The 20,543-nt window shown below is 41.7% G+C and overlaps 1 protein-coding gene across 1 annotated transcript in view; it reads right to left on the bottom strand.

The window, feature by feature from the left end:
* LOC126262384 (stomatin-like protein 2, mitochondrial) overlaps positions 1–20,543 on the bottom strand; it is a 95,639-nt gene that overhangs the window by 10,097 nt on the left and 64,999 nt on the right. Inside the window, exons 5-7 of the mRNA XM_049958983.1 lie at positions 14,140–14,267; positions 13,905–14,060; positions 5,756–5,871 (exon numbers count right to left, since the gene is read on the bottom strand). Coding sequence (XP_049814940.1) covers positions 5,756–5,871; positions 13,905–14,060; positions 14,140–14,267 — 400 coding nt within the window. The remainder of the gene's footprint in view (positions 1–5,755; positions 5,872–13,904; positions 14,061–14,139; positions 14,268–20,543) is intronic.

Below are 20,543 nucleotides of genomic sequence, written 5' to 3'. Positions count from 1 at the left end.
TTTGCCTCTTCCGATTATGCGGATTTTTGTGCCCGTCACGGCGTCATGCATGTCACGGCCCCTCCGTTCCATTCACAGTCAAACGGTGAGGCTGAACGACTGGTCCGCACATTTAAGGCTCAGATGAGGAAACTCCTGACTTCTTCTGCTGCTAATGATGTGCTTCTCCAATTTCTGGCTTCTTACGGTTACACCCCCACGGCGACCACAGCCCGGCTGAGCTCTTACATGGCCGACAGCCCTGCACGCTACTTCATCTTCTGCAGCCTTCTACCTCACGTCCGCAGGTGCCTTCGCTTGGCCGGTTCACTGCCGACAACCTTGTAGGGGTACAGGGATATGGCAGGCGGCCAAAATGGAGACCTGGTCGCATCTTACGACACCGTGGCCAACGCCTGTATGAAATCCAGACGGACACGGGTGTTGCTGTGCGTCATTAGGACCAGTTTTGGCCTCGTGTGTCGGCAACGCCTGTTCCGGATGCCGCTACACCACCTTCGGCTCTATCTGACGCTCGGGATACTGGAATCTCTCATTACTCACAATGCAGTCCTCTCACCATCGTATCAGTGCCAGCCCGAGAACTGACGCCACCAGGAGACGTGCCCATGCAGGAACCAGATGACCATCATCTTTCAGAGCAACTCTACTCGCCTCCTTCTCCTACGGACGCGGATACATCGCCCGTGTCTCCTGTTATAACAACCGGACTTGCCACAATGGGCAGATTGGTGCACGGGGCCCCAGCAGATTCGACCCCCACGTCTCCTGTCATCTCGACCCGTTATCATCGGGGACACTTCCGTCTGTACAGGAAGCCTCCTCCTCGAGACTTTACGGCCAGTCAAACAACACCTACGGACGTTAGCAATCTACAGGCCACCTCCACCAAGATCTGTGCAAAAACTTCAAAGGGGGAAAAAGTGTTGCGAGTTTCCGATCTTTCAAAGTGCCGCCGTGCAGTTACGCACGTCCTCTACATGCGGCACTGTCTGCCAGCCGTGTAGCAGCAGTGCCACCTAAGCGGCCAGCCAGCCAGCAGCCGCTAGTCTCAGACTCAGTTACGATTTGACTGTTAAAGTGTACACACGTCTTACTCCGTTTATTCGATCTGTGACTTTCATGTACTGTGTCTTCCTTGAAATATATTTGTTCAATTTGAAGTTATAACATAAAATACCACCCAGAATATATTTAATGTCTTTGTTATTAACCAACATTACACCTCTGTTAGGCAGCTGTGGTTGTTACTTTAAGTCACTGCATTCTACATGTTGCCATACATAAACAATCTGCCAGGCCAAATGGCACCATGCTGAGCCAACTTCCACCACATGTGGGAAATCTCAGGTGGTACGGCACGGCTTGGGCTTGGCACAGCGATTCTCCACACGGGGGAAGGCTGAGCATAGGCTCAGAGGATTGGCATGGCAGTTTCTTGACCAGACCAGCCGAGCAATGCCAGTCAACCTTAACACTAGGGGGACCGGTGTTAGTGAACTACCTAGAGGGACCGCTACCGCTCATTTTGACTGTTCAAGTTTTTTTCCTTTGTTTTCAGTTTTACTTCTTATGTTACTTCAATGTGGTGTCTTTTTAGGTTAGTAGTGCATTATGCTCATTGTAGAAATGCAGTATGCTTAAAAAATTCCAAAAAAAGTCTATTTAATTAAATAAAAAAGACCGCAGTAAAGAATACATAATAAAACCAAAATCAATTTAAACTAAACTTACAAATGCAAATAATCATATAATTAAGCAATAACATTTTTTGTCTGTGTGACTTTTGTACTCAGTCAAAGCCCCAAAACAGGTCATAAACTTACATTTAGTATGAAAAATAAAGAAAGATGGGCACAAACTGCTGTACCAATAAGAGAAAATAACTTTTTCCCCCCTATGACATCTTTTCAATTGCAGCCACCATCTTTGTCAAAACACTTTGCACACACGTACTGATCACTTCCAGCAAATGAAACTGTTGTGTACGTAGTTGCGTGTAGTCAGCGCGTACACAACTTTCCCACTAGAGCGCGCCTCGCTAAGCACAACAGTGCAGGCACATCGTTCGTCCGTCTTCGCACTACGAGATGGCGCTGTCTTAGAGACGGACTAAATTCTGCTTCCGCTGATCCGCGTATTAATATGTAACGCAGCCAATGAGATTGCTGCTAACGTAGAACCTTTTCTCCTCGCGGATCACAATCACGCAGTGATACCTGAACACGCGAGGTGTTATAACGAGTGTACAGACCTCCGATTAGTCAGTCTGCATTGGTCTGCACCAGTCTGCATTTGTCCGTACCAGTCTATAGTCAAGTTTCAGTTTGCGTCTAATGAGATTATCATATTCCTGTACATAGCCGTGAAGATAAATGTATAGACACTTTGTCAAGTATCAGAGATTTGAGAGAATAAGATTACCGTACCAAGACCAAAGGAACTTCAGACTGTCAATTGTAAACAGCATCCAGAATCAAGTTACGTAATATCTATGATTTTTATTATTTTAATAAATGTGTGTGAAAATTAATCAAGTTCTGTTTAAAGTTGGTCACCGTCAATCTGCTACTCTAAGCGTGCAAGTGGCATTTCTATCGTCTGACCTAACGGCAGAAGATAAACACGCCACGATAAGACCACGAGACGTATTGCTGACACTCGCCTACTTCGCTAGAGTGACAAGTCAAATAATCTGATGGTGTGTGTATCGAAGGTCTTACAGTGCGCACACCACAGAAACACATATGAATTTCTTGCAATACACACACAGATTTTTAGTTTTGTTCGAACTTTTGCATCCTCCTCTCTGGCAGGCCTTCTGCAACGATACGTTACATATTTCAGTGGTCACAAAGAATATATGAACATGTCTTTTCCGTGATTGTACACACACAGAGGAGAGTTCTTCTTCTAGTATGAAAAGAAACATTTGCCAGCTATCTTTTTCTCCTGTTGTCTCTCTGTAAAGGATCCCGGAATTTATTCCAGCAAGGTCTAGGACGGTGAAAAAATGTGCATAGGCCATCTACAAGTGCCAAATTTGACAGTGTACAGGCAAGACATCTGGTCCGGAATATCAACTCCAAATTTAGTGGCACTGTAGGAAGCTCACAGTTTCAGAGTGTTTCTTCATTGTTCATTTATCCACTACAACTGACTGGTGCATTCTGCTCAATAGAAGAACATTTTTCTTGGTCTTCTCCTGATAGGAAGTAATTGCTATGTCACAAGATATATATAAAATAGTATCGTGCAAAGATCTGACAGCAGACTTCGCTGATAGAGGAACTTCTCTTCAGGTTTTCTTCAGCGTACCCACCATGGTTGTGTTCTCCCACTTCAGATATTTGGCTTTGATGAAATTGTCACATGTTACATTTCTTTCTTTCAGAGTGTAAGATTGCACGAGACGTGTAACAACATGCTCTGCCACAGGTATGTTAGTGGGTCTTTCATTTTGTTTGCCCAAGTAAGGAAATCCATTCACCATATATTTACTACTGGCATCTGCTGCAAGACAGAACTTCAAACAAAATTTATCTGGTTTATTACTCGTGTATTGTACATACTGGCACTGAGCTTTGCATGGACAGAGTTGTTCATCTACAGTTATAAATTCACCTGGTTTATAGTTCTGGATACAGTTTGCTTCAAATGAATTCCAGACTGGGGTAGCTGCTGTGAAGTCATCAGTCTTGAGTCCTTCGGTACGAGTGTGCTTGTCATCAGATCTTAAAAATCACATGACTTCTACGAACTCATTTCTTCCCATAGTGCGAGAAAAAAATGCCGACCTCCACACTTGAGACCACAGAAGTTTCAGGGGGAAATTCTTTCCTCCATACACTTCATGTGCATACATTATAGCTATGGCAGCTTCTAAGCACCCATTTGTCATCCTGGAGGAGTTCTCAGGGTGCAATTTCTGTAAAGTTTTTTTACGCTCTGTACAATATTATTGTCTATGCACTCGAGTAACTGCCTGCGACTATAAGTTTCTTAGAGTTACAAGTTGGCCCACGAGTTTCTACCAACACATTGTAATCTTCCAGGTGCATGCCCTGGTGCAGTTCGAGTCCACACAGTTCCGTCGAATGCAGCCTCTGCACTTCCAGCTTCCTCATGCTGAGATGGATATGATTCTCCCCCCCCCCCCCCCCCCCTCATTCTGCAAGTAGGAATTTGTAGTGCCGCTGACATCAAATGTGTAAGCACTGGTTTATTCGTATGTTGTTGTACAGGTTCTGAATATTCATCTTCTGACTTCGAGGATTCACCTTATTCTTTTTTGTGGGACTGATATTCTGTGTTATCTTAAAATCTTTGTCATCTTTATCATCCAACTCATAACATTCAAAAATATCTTCTCCTTCAGAATCTTCTTCAGGTAGTTCAACAATCCTTCATCTGAACAGAAACACTGGTGCGGCATAATAATGAGGAGGAGTGCTAAACTTCTGCAGACCACAACAGTGAATTGACAGAGAACAGCAACTAAAGTATGTCCACTCTTCCACTAAATAAAGTAAAGTGTAAAGAGAGAGAGGGAACGAGATCATAAGAATATAATAAAATGAGCTAAGTACGTGAAAAAATCCACTGTTTTGCCTTTACAGACATGAAACGTAAAAATTATCTCACCGGTCAGAATGACCGGCCGCAGTCCTTTAAGATAAAAATGTTTGTAATTCTTTCAGTTTTTGTGGTAGATGTTTGTCTTTTACAGAAATTATAAACCACAAAGGTGCAATAAAAGTTATGAAAAATAAGGCCCACAAATTAAAACGTACACTATTTATTAAATGTTAAACAATGCTCATCTGTCAGATTGACTGGTATGGTCCTTCTAGTGTTAATTTACCCAGAGACAGCAGGATTTGGCTTGTTGTGAGACTATTTGGACTGCGGGAACATTCATTTGTGGCAGCCTTAAGCAGTTATTTTAATCCTTCGAAAAGATATCAGTCTAACATAAAGGTTTGTGGTCACTGAATATACCACCAATAAAATGATCACCAATCAGATTTATAAAGTTTCAGTCATAGGAAATTCTCTTCTGAAGGGGCCAAACAGAATGTTAGTACACATTCACATGTTGGGTATTATTTACTGCAATGAATCTACTAAATATATTTCAGATGATGTACCATTTTACGTGAGAATCCTCAGTACGTTTATGGGAAATGAGTGAGGAGATTAGTAGACAAAAGGGGGATGCTATGGGAGGAAGAGCTTTGTATTCTGAAGAGTACAATGATAGTACAGTCATTACGATGGAGAGATTTCAGGCATGTGAGCTGGTAGGCAAGACTGGGGGATGAGGTGTACTGGGAACTGTGAGAGGATTTCACTGTTCAACTGTCATATTACGCTTGTAGCAATTGAGTAATAATGAATAATGATGGAGAGAAAATGGGAAATATGATACAATTCATATACCTCATGAAGGAAATAGTTACTTACTTGTAGCATTTACACATGGTCTTTACGATAAGTGTGTACTACATTCAAATTTTTTAAGATTTGCAACAATTATCCTGCATTACACATATGGCACTTTTGTACACAGTTGTTGGTGGAACATATCTGCAAATACACTTTTAAAGAGTTCTAACATTCTGCTAATCTTAGCCTTGTTACTATAACAGAAAAACTTCCCAAGAACCAAGAAAGTTGTCTGTAGAAAGTCAAAGTTTATTTACAATTTATATATCACATCTGTACCACATCGAAAGGCATCTGGAAAACACACCTTTGAAGCAAGAGATCTTGCAACAAGTTGTAATCCTTTGGCCCTCGCATCTGCCACAGCTAACATAGCTTGTGCCTCTCCAGCTGCTTTGTTTATCTGTTCCTGTCTATCGGCCTCTGTAACAAGAAAATAGTCGTGTTACATCTCATACTCCATCCCATACTCAAAGACAAACAAAGCTCCACATTTTTATTAATGATAAATAAAATATTACATATTTGACAAGAAATACTACTTAGATTCAAAAGCAGAGAAAATTAGTCTCTTCCAAAAGCATGAATAAAGCTTGACATAAATTTCCTTATAGAATATAAGAGATAAAAGGGAATAATCTATACAACAAGTGACAAGGGACTGACTGCTTCTGTGAATTCTAGAGTAGAAAGCAGATGGAGATTTCTTTAACCACCTTAAATAAATTGAGAGACAAGAATGACAATTACAACAAATAATAACAAACTGTTGTTAACAATAGTTATATGAGTAACTCAATCATTCAAGTCCTGAGGACTGTGCACAAGTCATCTTAAAAGCAAATTAAAGAACTAGACAAAGAATGAAGTAAAACAACAGATATTTACAGTTGCTCACTGAATACACAAATAGTGGTTGTGGTCATCGCTGTTAAAAATCACAATTAACTTCTTTCAAGTCCTAGTTGATAGTAGACCCATGGACAACACTACAATTAGTTCTAAATTTGTTGTCCCACTGACATATAGTGAAGATTTCTATGTAAGATATGAGCAGATCCTCGAGTGAAGAAAACTCACATTTGATTAAAATTTGATGCATTGAGTAACATAACAACCACCACACACAGGTTTGTCCACTCTCCAAAATAAGAAACAAGGAAACAAGCAGCAAAGCTCCATTCTCAGTAGAATAGGCTAATTACTTCCCCTATTAACTGTAATAATCTGCACACCCAACTATTCTGGTCCATGGTCCACCACAATAAAAAAACATTCCTTATTCTTTGTTGGAAGAGAGTAATCCAGATCTAGCAAGTCTTGTCGGGTACTGCAACAAATATTCTGTGTTAAGTAGCATGTATTAGAGCCCATTGAACAAGAGAGACAGACTGAATAGTTAAATGTAGATCTGAAAAGAGTTCACATCAATATTCTGCATTACTGATTGCCTACTTTTCGTATACCATACAATGGAAGTGACATAAAAGCATACTGTATCAGAAATATATAGAAAGCTAAAGCATTCATATGTAAAGGTACATTAACATGAAGTTACAGTATTAAACTCTTAAAAGAACTTCAGAGGAGGACAGTTATCCAACATTAGTCAACTGCACCTAATATTTTGACCTCTATAAGGTGTACCCATAAAGTTTCAATTATTATCTTGAAAAAAAGTTATGTAATCAATTTTTTGTTTGTGACTTTTCATGCTTTCCCAACAGATCTGTTGCAATTACGCTTCTCGGGCTTGCCGCCAGATCGTATTGTATAACTCGCACAATATTTCAACAATGCAACTGCTCAACATCATCAGGTGGTGGTAGCTACTACTGTCATTGCTGTAAGGCGCAAATGATGATAATCATGTGGCGGCATTGAAATTCATCATGCCAGGAGCAGGCAATATGCATGCACGGGAAGATGCTCATAGCTGGAGGAAAGCGGCGCTCCTGGTGCCCCGTGCTGGGAGCTGCAGAAAGGCCAGCCACACATGGGATATGGGCAATGACTGTGCTGCCGGACACTCCAGCAGTTAAAGGCTGAATTAAATCACAGTAGCGCGTTGCGTCACGTGATGAATTGGAAGTTCTTGTTTTCCCTGTTTTGATTTAATGGCAGCCAGTGCTGGATTCCAGGCAGCGCTTAGTTGAAAACCTGTATCTCTGTTGATAAGATTTTCTGCTGTATGGATATGTATGGCCTCCTTAACAACACAGTCCCAGAAAGATGACGCTGGGGGTAAAATTTCTGTCTGTTCATAAAGCATGTGATGTCCTGTGTCCAGGCAACTCTTTCCTCCAACTACGAGCATCTTTCTGCACATGCGTATTGTCTGCTCCCAGAAATTTCGACACCACCGTACAATTATCATCAGTCACACCTTGCAGCAGTGACAGCAGCAGCTACCACCACCTGATGATGTCGAGCAGTTGCATCGATGAAATGTGCGAGTTACACAATACAATCTGGTGGCAAACCCAAGAAGCATATTTGCAATTTTTTGTTTGTTTGCTGGACTGTGTCTGCAGTCTTGATATGAATGAAATCCTGATGCCAGAGTACCACAGCAAGCCACTAAAGGTTCCAAAACAAAATGGTGTGGCCCACTGATAAAATGTATATGGTTTGCACTATTTTATTTTGGCTCATCTAGTGGTGTGCTACAGTAATGTGGCACCAGGATTTCATTGCTTAGCAAGAGTGCAGAGACACACCTGCAAACAAACAAAAAATTAATTATGTAACTTCCTGGATATCCCTCATACTGTCACAGAACCTCATACTGTCACAGAAATCAACTTGAATACAGGTACTTTGGTTGTCCTTGATAGCTAGAAAATGTTACACTTATACTGACAACAATTTAGCAATAAGCATGTTGCAGTGTCTCCAGCATTATGCATGGCCGTCTTTATGACGACTCAGTTTCATACCCATTGTGTGTTACATCTACTAACTAATCAATAAAAGTTAGGGTGAATAGGAACATGCCAACAGTTGTGTCACCTCTCCACTTACGTGTGGAGTAGGATGATCGAGCATTTTTCAGTTATCGACAATGATTAGTTACGGCTGCACCAATACCATTAAGGAGGAAAACAGGTCATCACAAATTTGAGCTTAGCAGTTTCAAATACACCAAAAATGTTCAAAGTTGTTCCACAAGCATGAAAAATGACTGACACCAAATTATTTGGCTGTATATGATAATTTAGCAGGATATTGTTTTACCTCACACTATAACTGCAGGAACATAATACTGTGCATTCATATGGCTACAGTTAGCAGATACACTGCAAAGGAACAATGTGTCTTCATCAGGAAAGAGAGACCCACACCTTGACAATATACAGCTTCACACTGCAAATTGAATTATGGAACATTTGGGAACAACACAATGTAACCTGTGTAGCACACCCACTTTATAGACCTCTATTTCATTCTCTATTCTCTGTTCTTGTCACTAGGGCTGAGGAGCAAAGGATTTGAGTACTGGTACTACAGTAATGCTAGTGTGAGGCAATTCTAAGGGGAATGGGAAAGTTTGATCATTGTCAAGCACTGACAACTTGTTCAAATGTTGTAATAAGTTCATTCAAATAGAAGGTGATTTCTTTGAGGGAAAATCCAGTAAACCTTGAAGGAAGAAAGTTGATCTCAACATCATTAGTGAAGGACACTGACCTTGGCCTACCTGAAGGAACCCTCATGGCTTCTGCATGAACTGAAGAAAAACTAAAAACCTAAATCAGGATCACTGGATACGATTTAAGCCCTACTACTCTAAATACAAGTATGTAAATAATGAACAGGCAAAATAAACATTTCTGGAGGGAGGAAGAAAAGTCTTTGTTGATCTGTTCTCCTAATACAGGAGAAAGATGCCAACCAAAATCACACTGATGCAATTAAATTGTTTGTTTTCTTGTTTATTACACTGTAATATCTTACAAACTAGACAAATGCCACTCTTTCTGTTAGGTATTTGTAATTTTTTTCATCTTGAGACATCAAGGAATGGTCAGTTTGATATGGAGGAAAGTGGGAGGGAGAGGGGGGGGGGGGGTAAAAATTGAAGGAGAGCTAGGTGTAGATACAGTAGTCAGATTCAAACTGATATCGCATGGAGGCAGAGGTGAAGAGGATCGCACAGGATAGGTTAGCATGAAGACTACATCAAACCTCTTTGGTGCAGTGAAGACCATAACAATAATCGCCATCTGTAATTTTATTCCTTCATTAGGTCAAAGGATAGAAAAAAGAGGAGGAGGAGGAGGAGGAGGAGGAGGTAGTGTTGGTGGTGGTGATAGGGAGGGGAGGCCGGGGTCTCTTGTCAGCACGAAGCAATAAAATTTCTATTTTGTCTCACCAACACAGCCCTAATAAAATAATTTGACAACTGCATGTCAATATTATGTTCCTCTGATTGATAAAACACCTAACACCAACATACTGTATAACCCACAATGATAAGAAAGTTATTTAACTGCAGAACTACATGCTTTTAAGAAATGTCACTGGGAGGGAAACATTCCATGTGGGAAAAATATATCTAAAAACAAAGAATCTGTAACTTACCAAACGAAAGCATTGGTATGTTGATAGAGACAATAGAATATAAGATCGACAAAATTTAGATAGGATAGAATGCTTAGGGCTCTTTATTAATTCTTACTCGTAACTAATTTATTGATTTAGCTGAATTTAAAATCCACTCGCGTAACCTTTCTTTATCTTTGATGGGAAATCTGAACATTTTTAATTCAGGATTTGTTCGTCTACTCCTTCCACAGTTGATATACTCGCAGGCCCTCGGCATGACGACTCGATCCACTACCATTGGTATGTCAGAAACAGCTGTACTTCGCAGACGGCAAATAGTGGAAAGCTGCATGCGTTCGGCCAATGTTGCCACATATTTCACAGAACGGAGTGCCATCTAGTGGTTGATTCCACAAGTAAGGGTGTGACGCTGTTACCGCCTGGTGGCCGTTCCCTGACAAGGGTTGCCTGCTAGACCAAGCGATTGGGCAATCTGTTTCTTACGTGATCTGGGATGACACACTGCACATCCGCCTTCTACATGCTCCACAAAATCCAAAAACGCAACAATTCTGGACACCACATCACAGCTGCTTACTGTGTTGCCTCTGAAAGAATTTCAGTCCTCATTAAGCAACACCTTCAACCAATTACCCAAAATCTAACCTCCCACATCCAAGATAGCAAACACTTCCACCTCCTGGATTCCTACTAACCACTGCTGACACCACTTCCCTATACACCAACATCCCTCATACTCATGGTCTTTCAGATATTATATACTACCTCCTCCAATGTCTCTCAGACTCCACACCTACTACCTCACTCCTCATACAGCTTACTAACTTCAACCTAACACACCACTTCTTCTCCTTTGAAGGGAAGGTATACAAACAAATCCATGGCACAGCCAAGGGCACCCACATGGCGACATCCTACGGCATCCTCCATCGCACTTGCTCATGAGCCATCTATAGGAATCTCCGGAAACTCCACATGCTCAGTCTGGTTCAGATTCATTGATATATATTCATGACCTGGACTCAGGGCTGAGATACCCTATTCTCATTCCTTCACAACCTCAACACCTCATCGCTCATCCACTTCATCTGACCACCTCAATCCAGTGTACCCTTTTCCTGGACATTGACCTCCTCCTCTCAGAGGGCTCCATCCACATCTCTGTTCACATTAGATCCACCAACCAATAACAGCACCTGCATTTCAACAGCTCCCACCCATTCCACACCAAAAAAATCCTCCCATACAGTCTGGGCATACAGGGACAGCATATTTGCAGTGACAAGAACTCCCTTGCCCAGTTATGTTTGAAGTTCTCACAAAGACCTTCACAGACATGTACAATGCTCCTGACCCAGTCTGCAAACAGATATTCCATGCCGTATCTCTACACACCCCCAATTCTCCCACTATCCCCAAGAACCAGTTACAAAGGACAGCCCTCTTCATCACCTAATACCACTCCAGACTGGAACAACTGAAACACATCCTTCATCAGTGCTTTGATTACCTAAAACTACACCAAATCCTTCATCAGTGCTTTGATTACCTATCATCATGCTCTGAACAGGAAATCCTACCCAAGAATCTTCCCAGCCCTCCTAAAGTGGTGTTCTGTCATCCACCCAACTGCCACATCATCTCAGTCCATCCCTATACCATCTCCAATCCCAACAACTTATACAGAGATCATAGTCCTGTGGAAGACCTGGATGGAAGGCCTGCCCAAACTAACCACCCAGCACTTCCTATTCAAACCCTGTCACAGGATCATCATACCTCATCAGAGGCCAGACCACCTGTGAAAGCAACCATGCTGTATACCACTTCTCCTGCAATCGTTGCACAGTTTACTATACTGGCGTGACTACCAACCAGCTGTCCACCAGGACGAATGGCTATTGTCAAATTGTGGCCACATGCAAAGTAAACCACCCATTGCACAATGGCACAACATGCAGTTGAACTTAACATGTCTGATTTCAATGGCTGCTTCACAACCCAGGCCATCCGGATCCTCCCCTCCATCATCAACTTTTCTGAGTTGTGCAGATGGTAGTTATCCTTACAACACACTCTCCACTCCTGAAATTATCCCAGACTCAAATACAGAAAACCTACCATACCCACACCCTCTAACCAACAGTTTCCGCGCCGTCTGTTCTATCACCTTTCCCAAATCATGTCTCCTTACCCTAATTGTTTTCTGCTCTCTGCCCATGCACCCACTGGTCTTTTGCCCTGCTCTGCTCCTCTTCTTTTCCACTCCCCATTTCTCCCCTCTCCCTCCCTCCCGCACCCACAGCCTCCTGATGCTGCCCCTGACATGCCAGACAGTACTGACTTCTCTCCCTCCATTTGTATCCCCCAATCCAACTCAGAATGCTGCTTTCATTCCATGTGATTGTAGAATTCTGGCCGGTGCAGCTGAGATAACAGTCGTGTGCACGTGAGCTTTCTGAAGAATGCTTTGGCCGAAAGCTCAATGTATAATATTCTTTTCGTTGCGCCCATCTGCAACTAAATGTCCAGATTTACAGTGATCAGAAATCTATCTTTTTCATAATACTGTTGATATCCTAACCTGGACTTTCCATTGTTTGTTCTCAGTGCTGTTTCTCCTTTTATATCTGATCATACTGTACAGCACTTTCTTATTTACTTTGCTACCCTCTATTTTTGTCCATTTTCAGTGACTTCCCTTTCTCTTCTACTACAATTTCTCTGGCTTGCTTCTTTTTATTTTTCTGCCTTTTCTTCACTTCCTCTGATCTCAATTGGAACCATTTCATGAAAACACAACTTTTCAGCTGTGGGGCTTCCTTGCCCCTTTAGTTTCACCATGGAATCTTCTTTGGTTTTCTCCCACAGTTGTTGGTTCTTCCACAGACTGTTTCAACTATCTTATTTAATGTTAAGTTGAATCTTTCCTACTCTTCTTCCACTGTCATGGGGTCACCTCTTGTTAATTTACTAATTATTATTTCATGATATTCTTTTTTTTCCCTCCTTCAACTTAGAGGCCCTGAGCCTTCTTTCCTGTTGACATACCTCCTCTTTGTGCTTCTTCTCATCCAAACTGGCCACTAACAGCTGGTGATCCCTGTCTAGAGCTTCTGATGGGGGGGGGGGGGGGGGGTGAGCACTGTGTCCTTAACTGTTGATCTCAGTTTTCTGTCATTCAGCAGATACTCCATCAACTCCCTTGACCAGCCCAAACAATAAATTCAACAGAATTTCAATGGAATTGTTCAAAACAACAGTACATATTTAGTTTTTTAATCTTCAGCTACCACACACTCTAAACAAGGAGAACGATTTAGAGAGAAATATGTTCCATTCAACTTTTGTAAAAAAATCTTTTATTAAGAGGAGGAAGAAATGAGGGAACTCTATAACAAAAACTAAGAGGCACAGATTCTGCAGCAAAGCAAAAAATTCTCCACACCAACCATCAGAAGGAACTCAATGTGTAGGAAAGTAATAAGCACTTCCGCCTCTTGCCTCATGTCTTACCATCAAACACCTGTAAAGATTACGCTTTTCCTTTAACACAGTTGTCTGTTTCTGAATATAAAGCTCTGGATTCAATTGTGTTTTCTAATTTGTGTTTTGGTTCCACTTATTTCTATCTCAGCTGCTGTTAATTCATGTTTAATTAAAGTACAAAATAATTAAGAAACAAACACAGACAAAAAACAAATATATGATTCTAATAAAATTTAGTTATCATATCCAGCATCTTACAGGTGGCCTTGTCGACTGTTCTCTTGAACCCAATGCTCAATTTTCAATCCCATAGAAACTACACACACATATATAAGCATATTACAAACATAATGTGAGTGAATCTCATACTCCTCTTTTAATTATCTAATAAATATTACCTGAAGCCAGGATTCTTGCTCGTTTTTGACCTTCAGCAACATTAATGTCGGCTTCTCTCATTCCCTCGGATTCCAATATCGCAGCTCTTTTCTTCCTCTCAGCTTCGACTTGCATTTGCATTGCTTCCTGCACTCGACTAGGAAGTTTGATGTCACCTGTGTATTTGGATCATAGTATGAAAGCTCACAACAATAATCTCATTACTGCAAATTCTCACTTAGATGCTTTACTTACGGATTTCATATCTGAGGCACGTTATTCCCCAAGCTTCACTGGCTTTGTTGATAGATTCAACTATGCTCACATTTAGATTCTCTCTTTCCATAAAAACATTATCCAGTGATATCTTTCCAAGCTCAGATCTGTGAAAAAAATATTGGTGATCACTACATTTACCATTCTCCATTTTACACGACAAATAAATTATTATATTGTTTTATGAATGTTTACATTAAATCTTGAGGCATATAGCTGTCAGTCTAGTAATTACAAAAACACAAATATACAAACTACACAACCTAAGGATGATGATCACAGTGGAAATGAAAGTAGAGCAACTCATAACTGTACAAAGAAATGTCAAATCTGTTATTACTCATGCAACTCAAGTAAAGAACCATAATTGTAATGCACCTTTTCAAACATTTGTCATGTTTAAACCTATATATGTGATTAAAAATGAAGACTAGGAACTATGCTAAGTATTTAATAAAATACTAATTGATCATAAGTTGTTGCCTACATGAAACAGAAGACATACAAAAGTAAGCAAAAGTATGTGGATAGAGCTAAAGACAAAATAAAAGGAATGCAAAAATATGGCGGACAAAACTGAAAAGAAGAAATATGGCATGGATGCCTGACACACAAGAGATGAGAAAAAATACTGATGAGAATGTATATGGGAAAAAAGGAGTTGGCTTTCTCTCTCTCACCCAGAGAAGTAACAAATTTTATAACTGTGCATACAAGAGTGACATTTAGAGGAAAAATGAAATGTTGTGGTACTTAAATGTCAAATAATTTAATAAAAATCAAAATTTATGCTAGCAAACACATTTCCATCATACTGGCACCAAGGATGTTCGCATGTAGAATATATTGTATAAATTATTTTTGTGTGTGTGCACGAGCACACACACATTACACAGTGTCTCCCAAAAGGAATGGTAAATATCCAGCAATAAGACAGGAACTGTCATTCAAATTAAAAAAGTCTAGTAACCATGCAATCTAAAACGGATACCTTAAGAGCTATAAACAGTAATGCATCTTCAATACTCTGAAAAAAATCTCTTCTTCTGTAAGCTCCTTGCTTTCAATATTTTGCTAGAAGGTGTTATGGACCAAATCAACAAAACATTGTCTAGTAAACATGGGCTCCATGCTTGTTACAAACACTTGCTCAGTAGAAGAGGTGTGTTTCATAGTTGTGAAGAGCAACAAGTGGTCAGAGCTTCTAAAATAGGCATTTTAGATCCTATATTTACTAGACTTTTCTGCTTTGACAGATCGTTCCTGTCATATTCCTGAATACCGACCCTTCCTCCTGGGAAAGCCTGTCGTATTTAATCCATATCAAAATAATTCATGCAGCATATGAATACTTCATACAATATATTCTACACACAAACATGCATGATTCCAGTATGACAAGTGTTTCGAAATATTTAGTGTCTATGGATGGACAAAATGAATGACAGCAAAAAATGAGGCATTGAACACTTAACCTACACCTTACTCTACCAAAATCCACAATTAAGGCTGACTTTTTCTGTTTTACAGTGTAAGTTTTCTATTTTTTACAGCATGGTCTACGAAATGTAATTTTGTTGTATGCCTCAGATATTTGTTATGAGTACATTTAGCACATAATCCACATCAAAATTAATTCCTACAGCATAGCAATATCCCCTACTGGGTACCACGCTTCAAACATAGATATATTACTTTTTGTTTGATATTTTGTCTCACAATTTATTGAAGTAGCATCTATAAGCTGTTCATGAGATAAGTAAATAAATCTTCAAAAATGAAATGACACAACTCTGCATTTTCGGGTTTCCTGCTGCTTCTTTGTGTTGTTTTAGGGTGCATAAACAATTAAGGTCATAAGCTCCCATGTCATAGCCTTAGATCATCAAGAAGTAAAAATTTAAAAGCTACTATACATTAAGCCCATTCACTGGAAGGAAAGCCAGCTAAGAACAAGGACTTTCTCATGGAGAGAGGTCCACAAAATATGCTGCAGAGACTGCAAAAGTCCCAAACTAAAGATTAAATGTCATTTGCCATATTGCTACGATGGATAAAAAGTGAAACACAGTTAACAGCCCACCTGTTATTTGCTAAAACAGCCGAATATTCCAACAGCAAACATACATTAGAACATAAGTGGTTAAAAAGGGGCATTCAGTCAGCAAACGGAGAACTGTGGAAGGTTGATGACAATGTGCACAAAGTGGCGAAGGATAACCACTTCACAAATAGTGATGGCTAAAATGACAAGACAATGACCAATACGCAACCTAGTTCGAATGATCTCTTCAAGGCAAGAGGAGGTTGGCCACACCACTGAGAGAGATTTAATTCCCTGGATCTTATTTCTGTGAAGAGAGACCAGTGGCAATGCCAAAATGACACCACCGGCCAACACATGGCAACTCAGAGATCATCCAAAAGGATGGAAGAGCTAGTGGTCCAAGGTAGGAGGACTGCAGCCTTGGCAGCAGCAGCATTTTCCATCAAACCAATGTGACCTGGAAACCTCTTGAACATCACACTGGCTCCCTCAACAACAAGCAAGTGGAAGCTTTCTTGGACCCATTGCACAAAGGGATGGACTGTGTACAGCACACAGAGTCTCTGTAGGGCACCGAGAGAATCGGAGCATATGACACAATTAAAAAGCCTGTGTCACTGGATGTACTGGAAGGACTGATAGAGGCTGAAGGGTTCTGCTGTAAATATTGAGCACTGTTCCAGAAGCCGATACAGAAAAACGTCGGTGCCAATGATGAAGGCACACCCCACACTATGGTCAGTCCAAGATCCATCATCATACACAAAGGTACCACCGCGAAGTTCCGTGCAGAGGTCATGAAACTGAAGGCAATAGAGCAAGGCCGGAGTGGTGTCCTTAGGAAGGGAATGAAGGCCAAGGTGAACATAGGCTGCCGCATGAAGCCAAGGTGGTGAAGCATTAACACCATTGGGAAAGTAGCAGGTAGTGAGAAGTTAAGCTGCAAGAGCTGAAAGTGAACTCCATGAGGTAACAGAGAAGAGGGACGCGCCCCATACTGGTGACCAAAGGAGTCATCAAACGAGGAGGCAGAAGATGGGTGGCCAGGCATGGCAGACAAACAGCATGCATATCTGCTGAGGAGAACATCATGCCAGTATGACAGCGGTAGTTCGGCAGGCCCTCAACCAGGCTAGTAAAGCAGGTGCCAATGGCCAAATGAATTCCAGGATGATGGACTGTATTAACACAGTGTAAGATGAATGGATATGCAGATGAATAAACAAAATACCCAAAGCCTAGTTTCGGACAGACAAGGGGATTGGTACATATGGAGGAGGATGGTCTGATCTGCTCCCCAGGAAGTAACACTTAGGACACACAGGGCATTGAGAGCCCAGGTACAGCATGTGGCCAGGTAAGACATGTGGGAGGACCAAGATAGTTTTCTATCAAGTATGAGCCCCAGGACTTTCATAGTTTCAGCTAATGGACGAGCAACCCACCCAAGATGTAAAGATGGTGGTAGAAACCCACTGCACCACCAGAAATTTTGCTGCTATCGATGTTGCTACTGATTTATCTGTTTGCAAGTGTAGACCCATTTCAACGATACTGGTTCCAAGTTAGTCTGGACCACAAACATTGCACACGTGCGTGCACGCACACCTCGTGTATACATGACAGCTATCTCCAGCCACTCCGGCCAAAATGTAATGGTGCTATGTGAAATGGAGGCAGCAATCTGGAGTGGAGCAGAGAAGAGGGAGTAATAGCTGGGTAGGGTGGGGGAGAGGAGTCAGCACTGCTTGGCAGAGGACACAGGGACTAGATGGTAGCCAAATAAGGGTGTCAGGTGCAGCATCACAGGCTGTGGGGGAGGGAAGAGGGGGAATGGGGAGCAGAAAAGGAGAGTAGAGAAGAAGAAAAGACTGGTGGGTTCATCAGCAGAAAGCAGAGCACAATGAGGGTGAGGGGCATGAGTTGGAAGGAGGTGATGGCACCGATGGGGTGGAAATTATTGGGTGACTGTTGTGGTAACAGTAGCGTACTGTAGGTGAGGCCAGTACAATTTCAGGAGCAGAGAATGTGTTATAAGGACAACTCCCATTTGCACAGTTTAAGTAAGCTGGTGGTAGAAGGGAGGATCTAAATAGCTCGGGTTGTGAAGCAGCCATCCACATCAAGCTTTGTTAAGTTCCACTGCATGTTGTGCCACAGGGTGGTTCACTTTGCTCTTTTCCACAGTTTGGCAGTAGCCATTCATCCTGGCTGACAGCTGGTTGATAACCATGCTACTATAATAAGCTGTGCAACGATTGCAGCAGAGATAGTATATGACATGGCCACTTTCACTGTTGGCCTGGCCTCTGATGGAGTATGATAAGCCTGTAACAGGACTGGAACAGGGATTGCTGGGCGGATGGGCTGAGTAGGCTTTGCATCTGGGTCTTCCACAGAGGTATGATTCCAGTGGCAAGGGGTTGGGTTTGGGAGTGGCATAGGTATCCATTAAGATGTGGAGGTTGGGTAGGTGACAGAACACCACTTACACAGGGGTGGGAAGGATCTTGCGTGGATGCCCATCATTTCAGGGCATGATAATAGATAGTAAAAGCTCTGATGAAGGCTGTGGTTCAGCTGTTCCAGTTTGGAATGGTATTGGGTGACGAAGGGGGCACTTCTTTGTAAATGGTTCTTGAAGTTAGTGGGAGGATTGGGGGTATGGCACACAAAATCTGTTTGCGGAATAGATCAAGGGATAGTGACTGTCTGTCAAGGTCTTTATGAGAACTTTGGTATGCTGGGCACAGGCGTTCTTGTCATAAAACATACACTGTCTCCGGGTGGCCAGACTGTATGGGATGGATATTTTGGTGTGGATGGGATGGAAGCTGTTGTAATGCAGGTACTGTTGGTGGTTGGTGGGTGTATGTGGACAATGGTGTGGATGGGGCTATTGGACAGGAGGTGGTCAACATCCTACACTGGTTCAAGGAGGCCCAGGAGAAGTGGATGGGAAACGAGGTGTTGAGGTAGTGAAGGAATGAGTATATATTGACCTGGCCCTTATTTCAGTTCATTAAGATATCATCAATGAACCTGAACCATACCAGGGGTTTGGGGTTGGGTAGTTTTGGAAGCTAGTAAGGTTTCCTCTAGATGGCCCAGAACAGGTGCCCTGGAGGATGACGTAGCAGTGTGTTAATGGCTGTGGCACAGGTTTATTTGTATACCTTCCCTTTACAGGAAAAGTAGCTGCACATTAGGATGGAGTTAGTAAGGTGAACGAGGGGTGAGATAGTGGATTTCGAGTTTGAGGTATGTTGGCAGAGGTGATATTCAATAGCAGCAAGACCATTGGTATGAGGGATGTTGATGTATAGGGAAAGTTGTTGCCCAATGAGGTCTGAAATTCTTCCAATATGAGCACACTAATCAGCTACAATGGGGCATCCAGAAGTGCTGGGTTTGTAGATCTTAGGGAACATGTAGAAAGTGGGTGTGAATTGTTTCATAGGGGTGAGGACAGAAATGGATTCAGGGAAGACGTTCTGAGAACAGCCTCAGGATTTAAGCAGGGATTGGAAGCATGTTGGACTTCTTTGATGTGATCGCTCTGGCAGTGTGCTCCCAGTCTTTTTGTTGTGCCTGTCTGCAACTCAACATGTCATCTTTATGGTGAGTAGCAACCTATCCTTTTCAGCGTATTGTTGAAATTCTGAAATTTACAATGTGTTGTGAAAGGACTATGTCAGTGACATCATCATAATAATCACACAAATACCAAAAAGCACATTTACAAAAATCCCCATACAATGTTGAGCATTAGATAAAGCTTCCTCTGTTTGTTAATGGTCCATTTGGTTGTGGAAGACGATGGTTTCCTACTTGTCCTCTTGCTGGCACCACTTGAAGACAGCAACCCATGAGCTAAAAACAGTCCTCACCCCTGCCATAAAGATGTGACAGAAGTTCATCAGTGCAGTTTCCCTACTTGGTTGCCAATGAAGGCTATGTTTTTGGCTGTGGAGGATACTACCCACGTTATAAAATGGCCGGAGATACCACACTCCTCACTTAACTCATTTGTTGCTCAGTTGTAGCCCATTTTTTTCTTGTTCATAGCTTATTTGCTCTTTATCAAGATGAACATTGTTGAAGTAGTCTGCCACCACGTTAGATAACAGTGTGCTCTGACCTCCATTGCTATTAATTATGTCATGCAATGAGAATTGGTATTTGTGGGTACCAGACTTGAGATCATACAAGCCTGGTGTTGACACTATGGGCAGCCAACCACTTATGTGCTGTTGATAACCTGGTAAGCCTCTTGCAACAAATCTCTACAACTCTCATGGCTAGTTAACAGCACCTGTTCTCTCTTTGTCTTTTT

Source organism: Schistocerca nitens, chromosome 6, assembly GCF_023898315.1.
Source record: "Schistocerca nitens isolate TAMUIC-IGC-003100 chromosome 6, iqSchNite1.1, whole genome shotgun sequence".
In the NCBI taxonomy this organism is placed as follows: Eukaryota; Metazoa; Arthropoda; class Insecta; order Orthoptera; family Acrididae; genus Schistocerca; species Schistocerca nitens.
The sequence above is the reverse complement of the archived record's forward strand: the minus strand, read 5'-3'. Positions and strand labels throughout refer to the sequence as shown.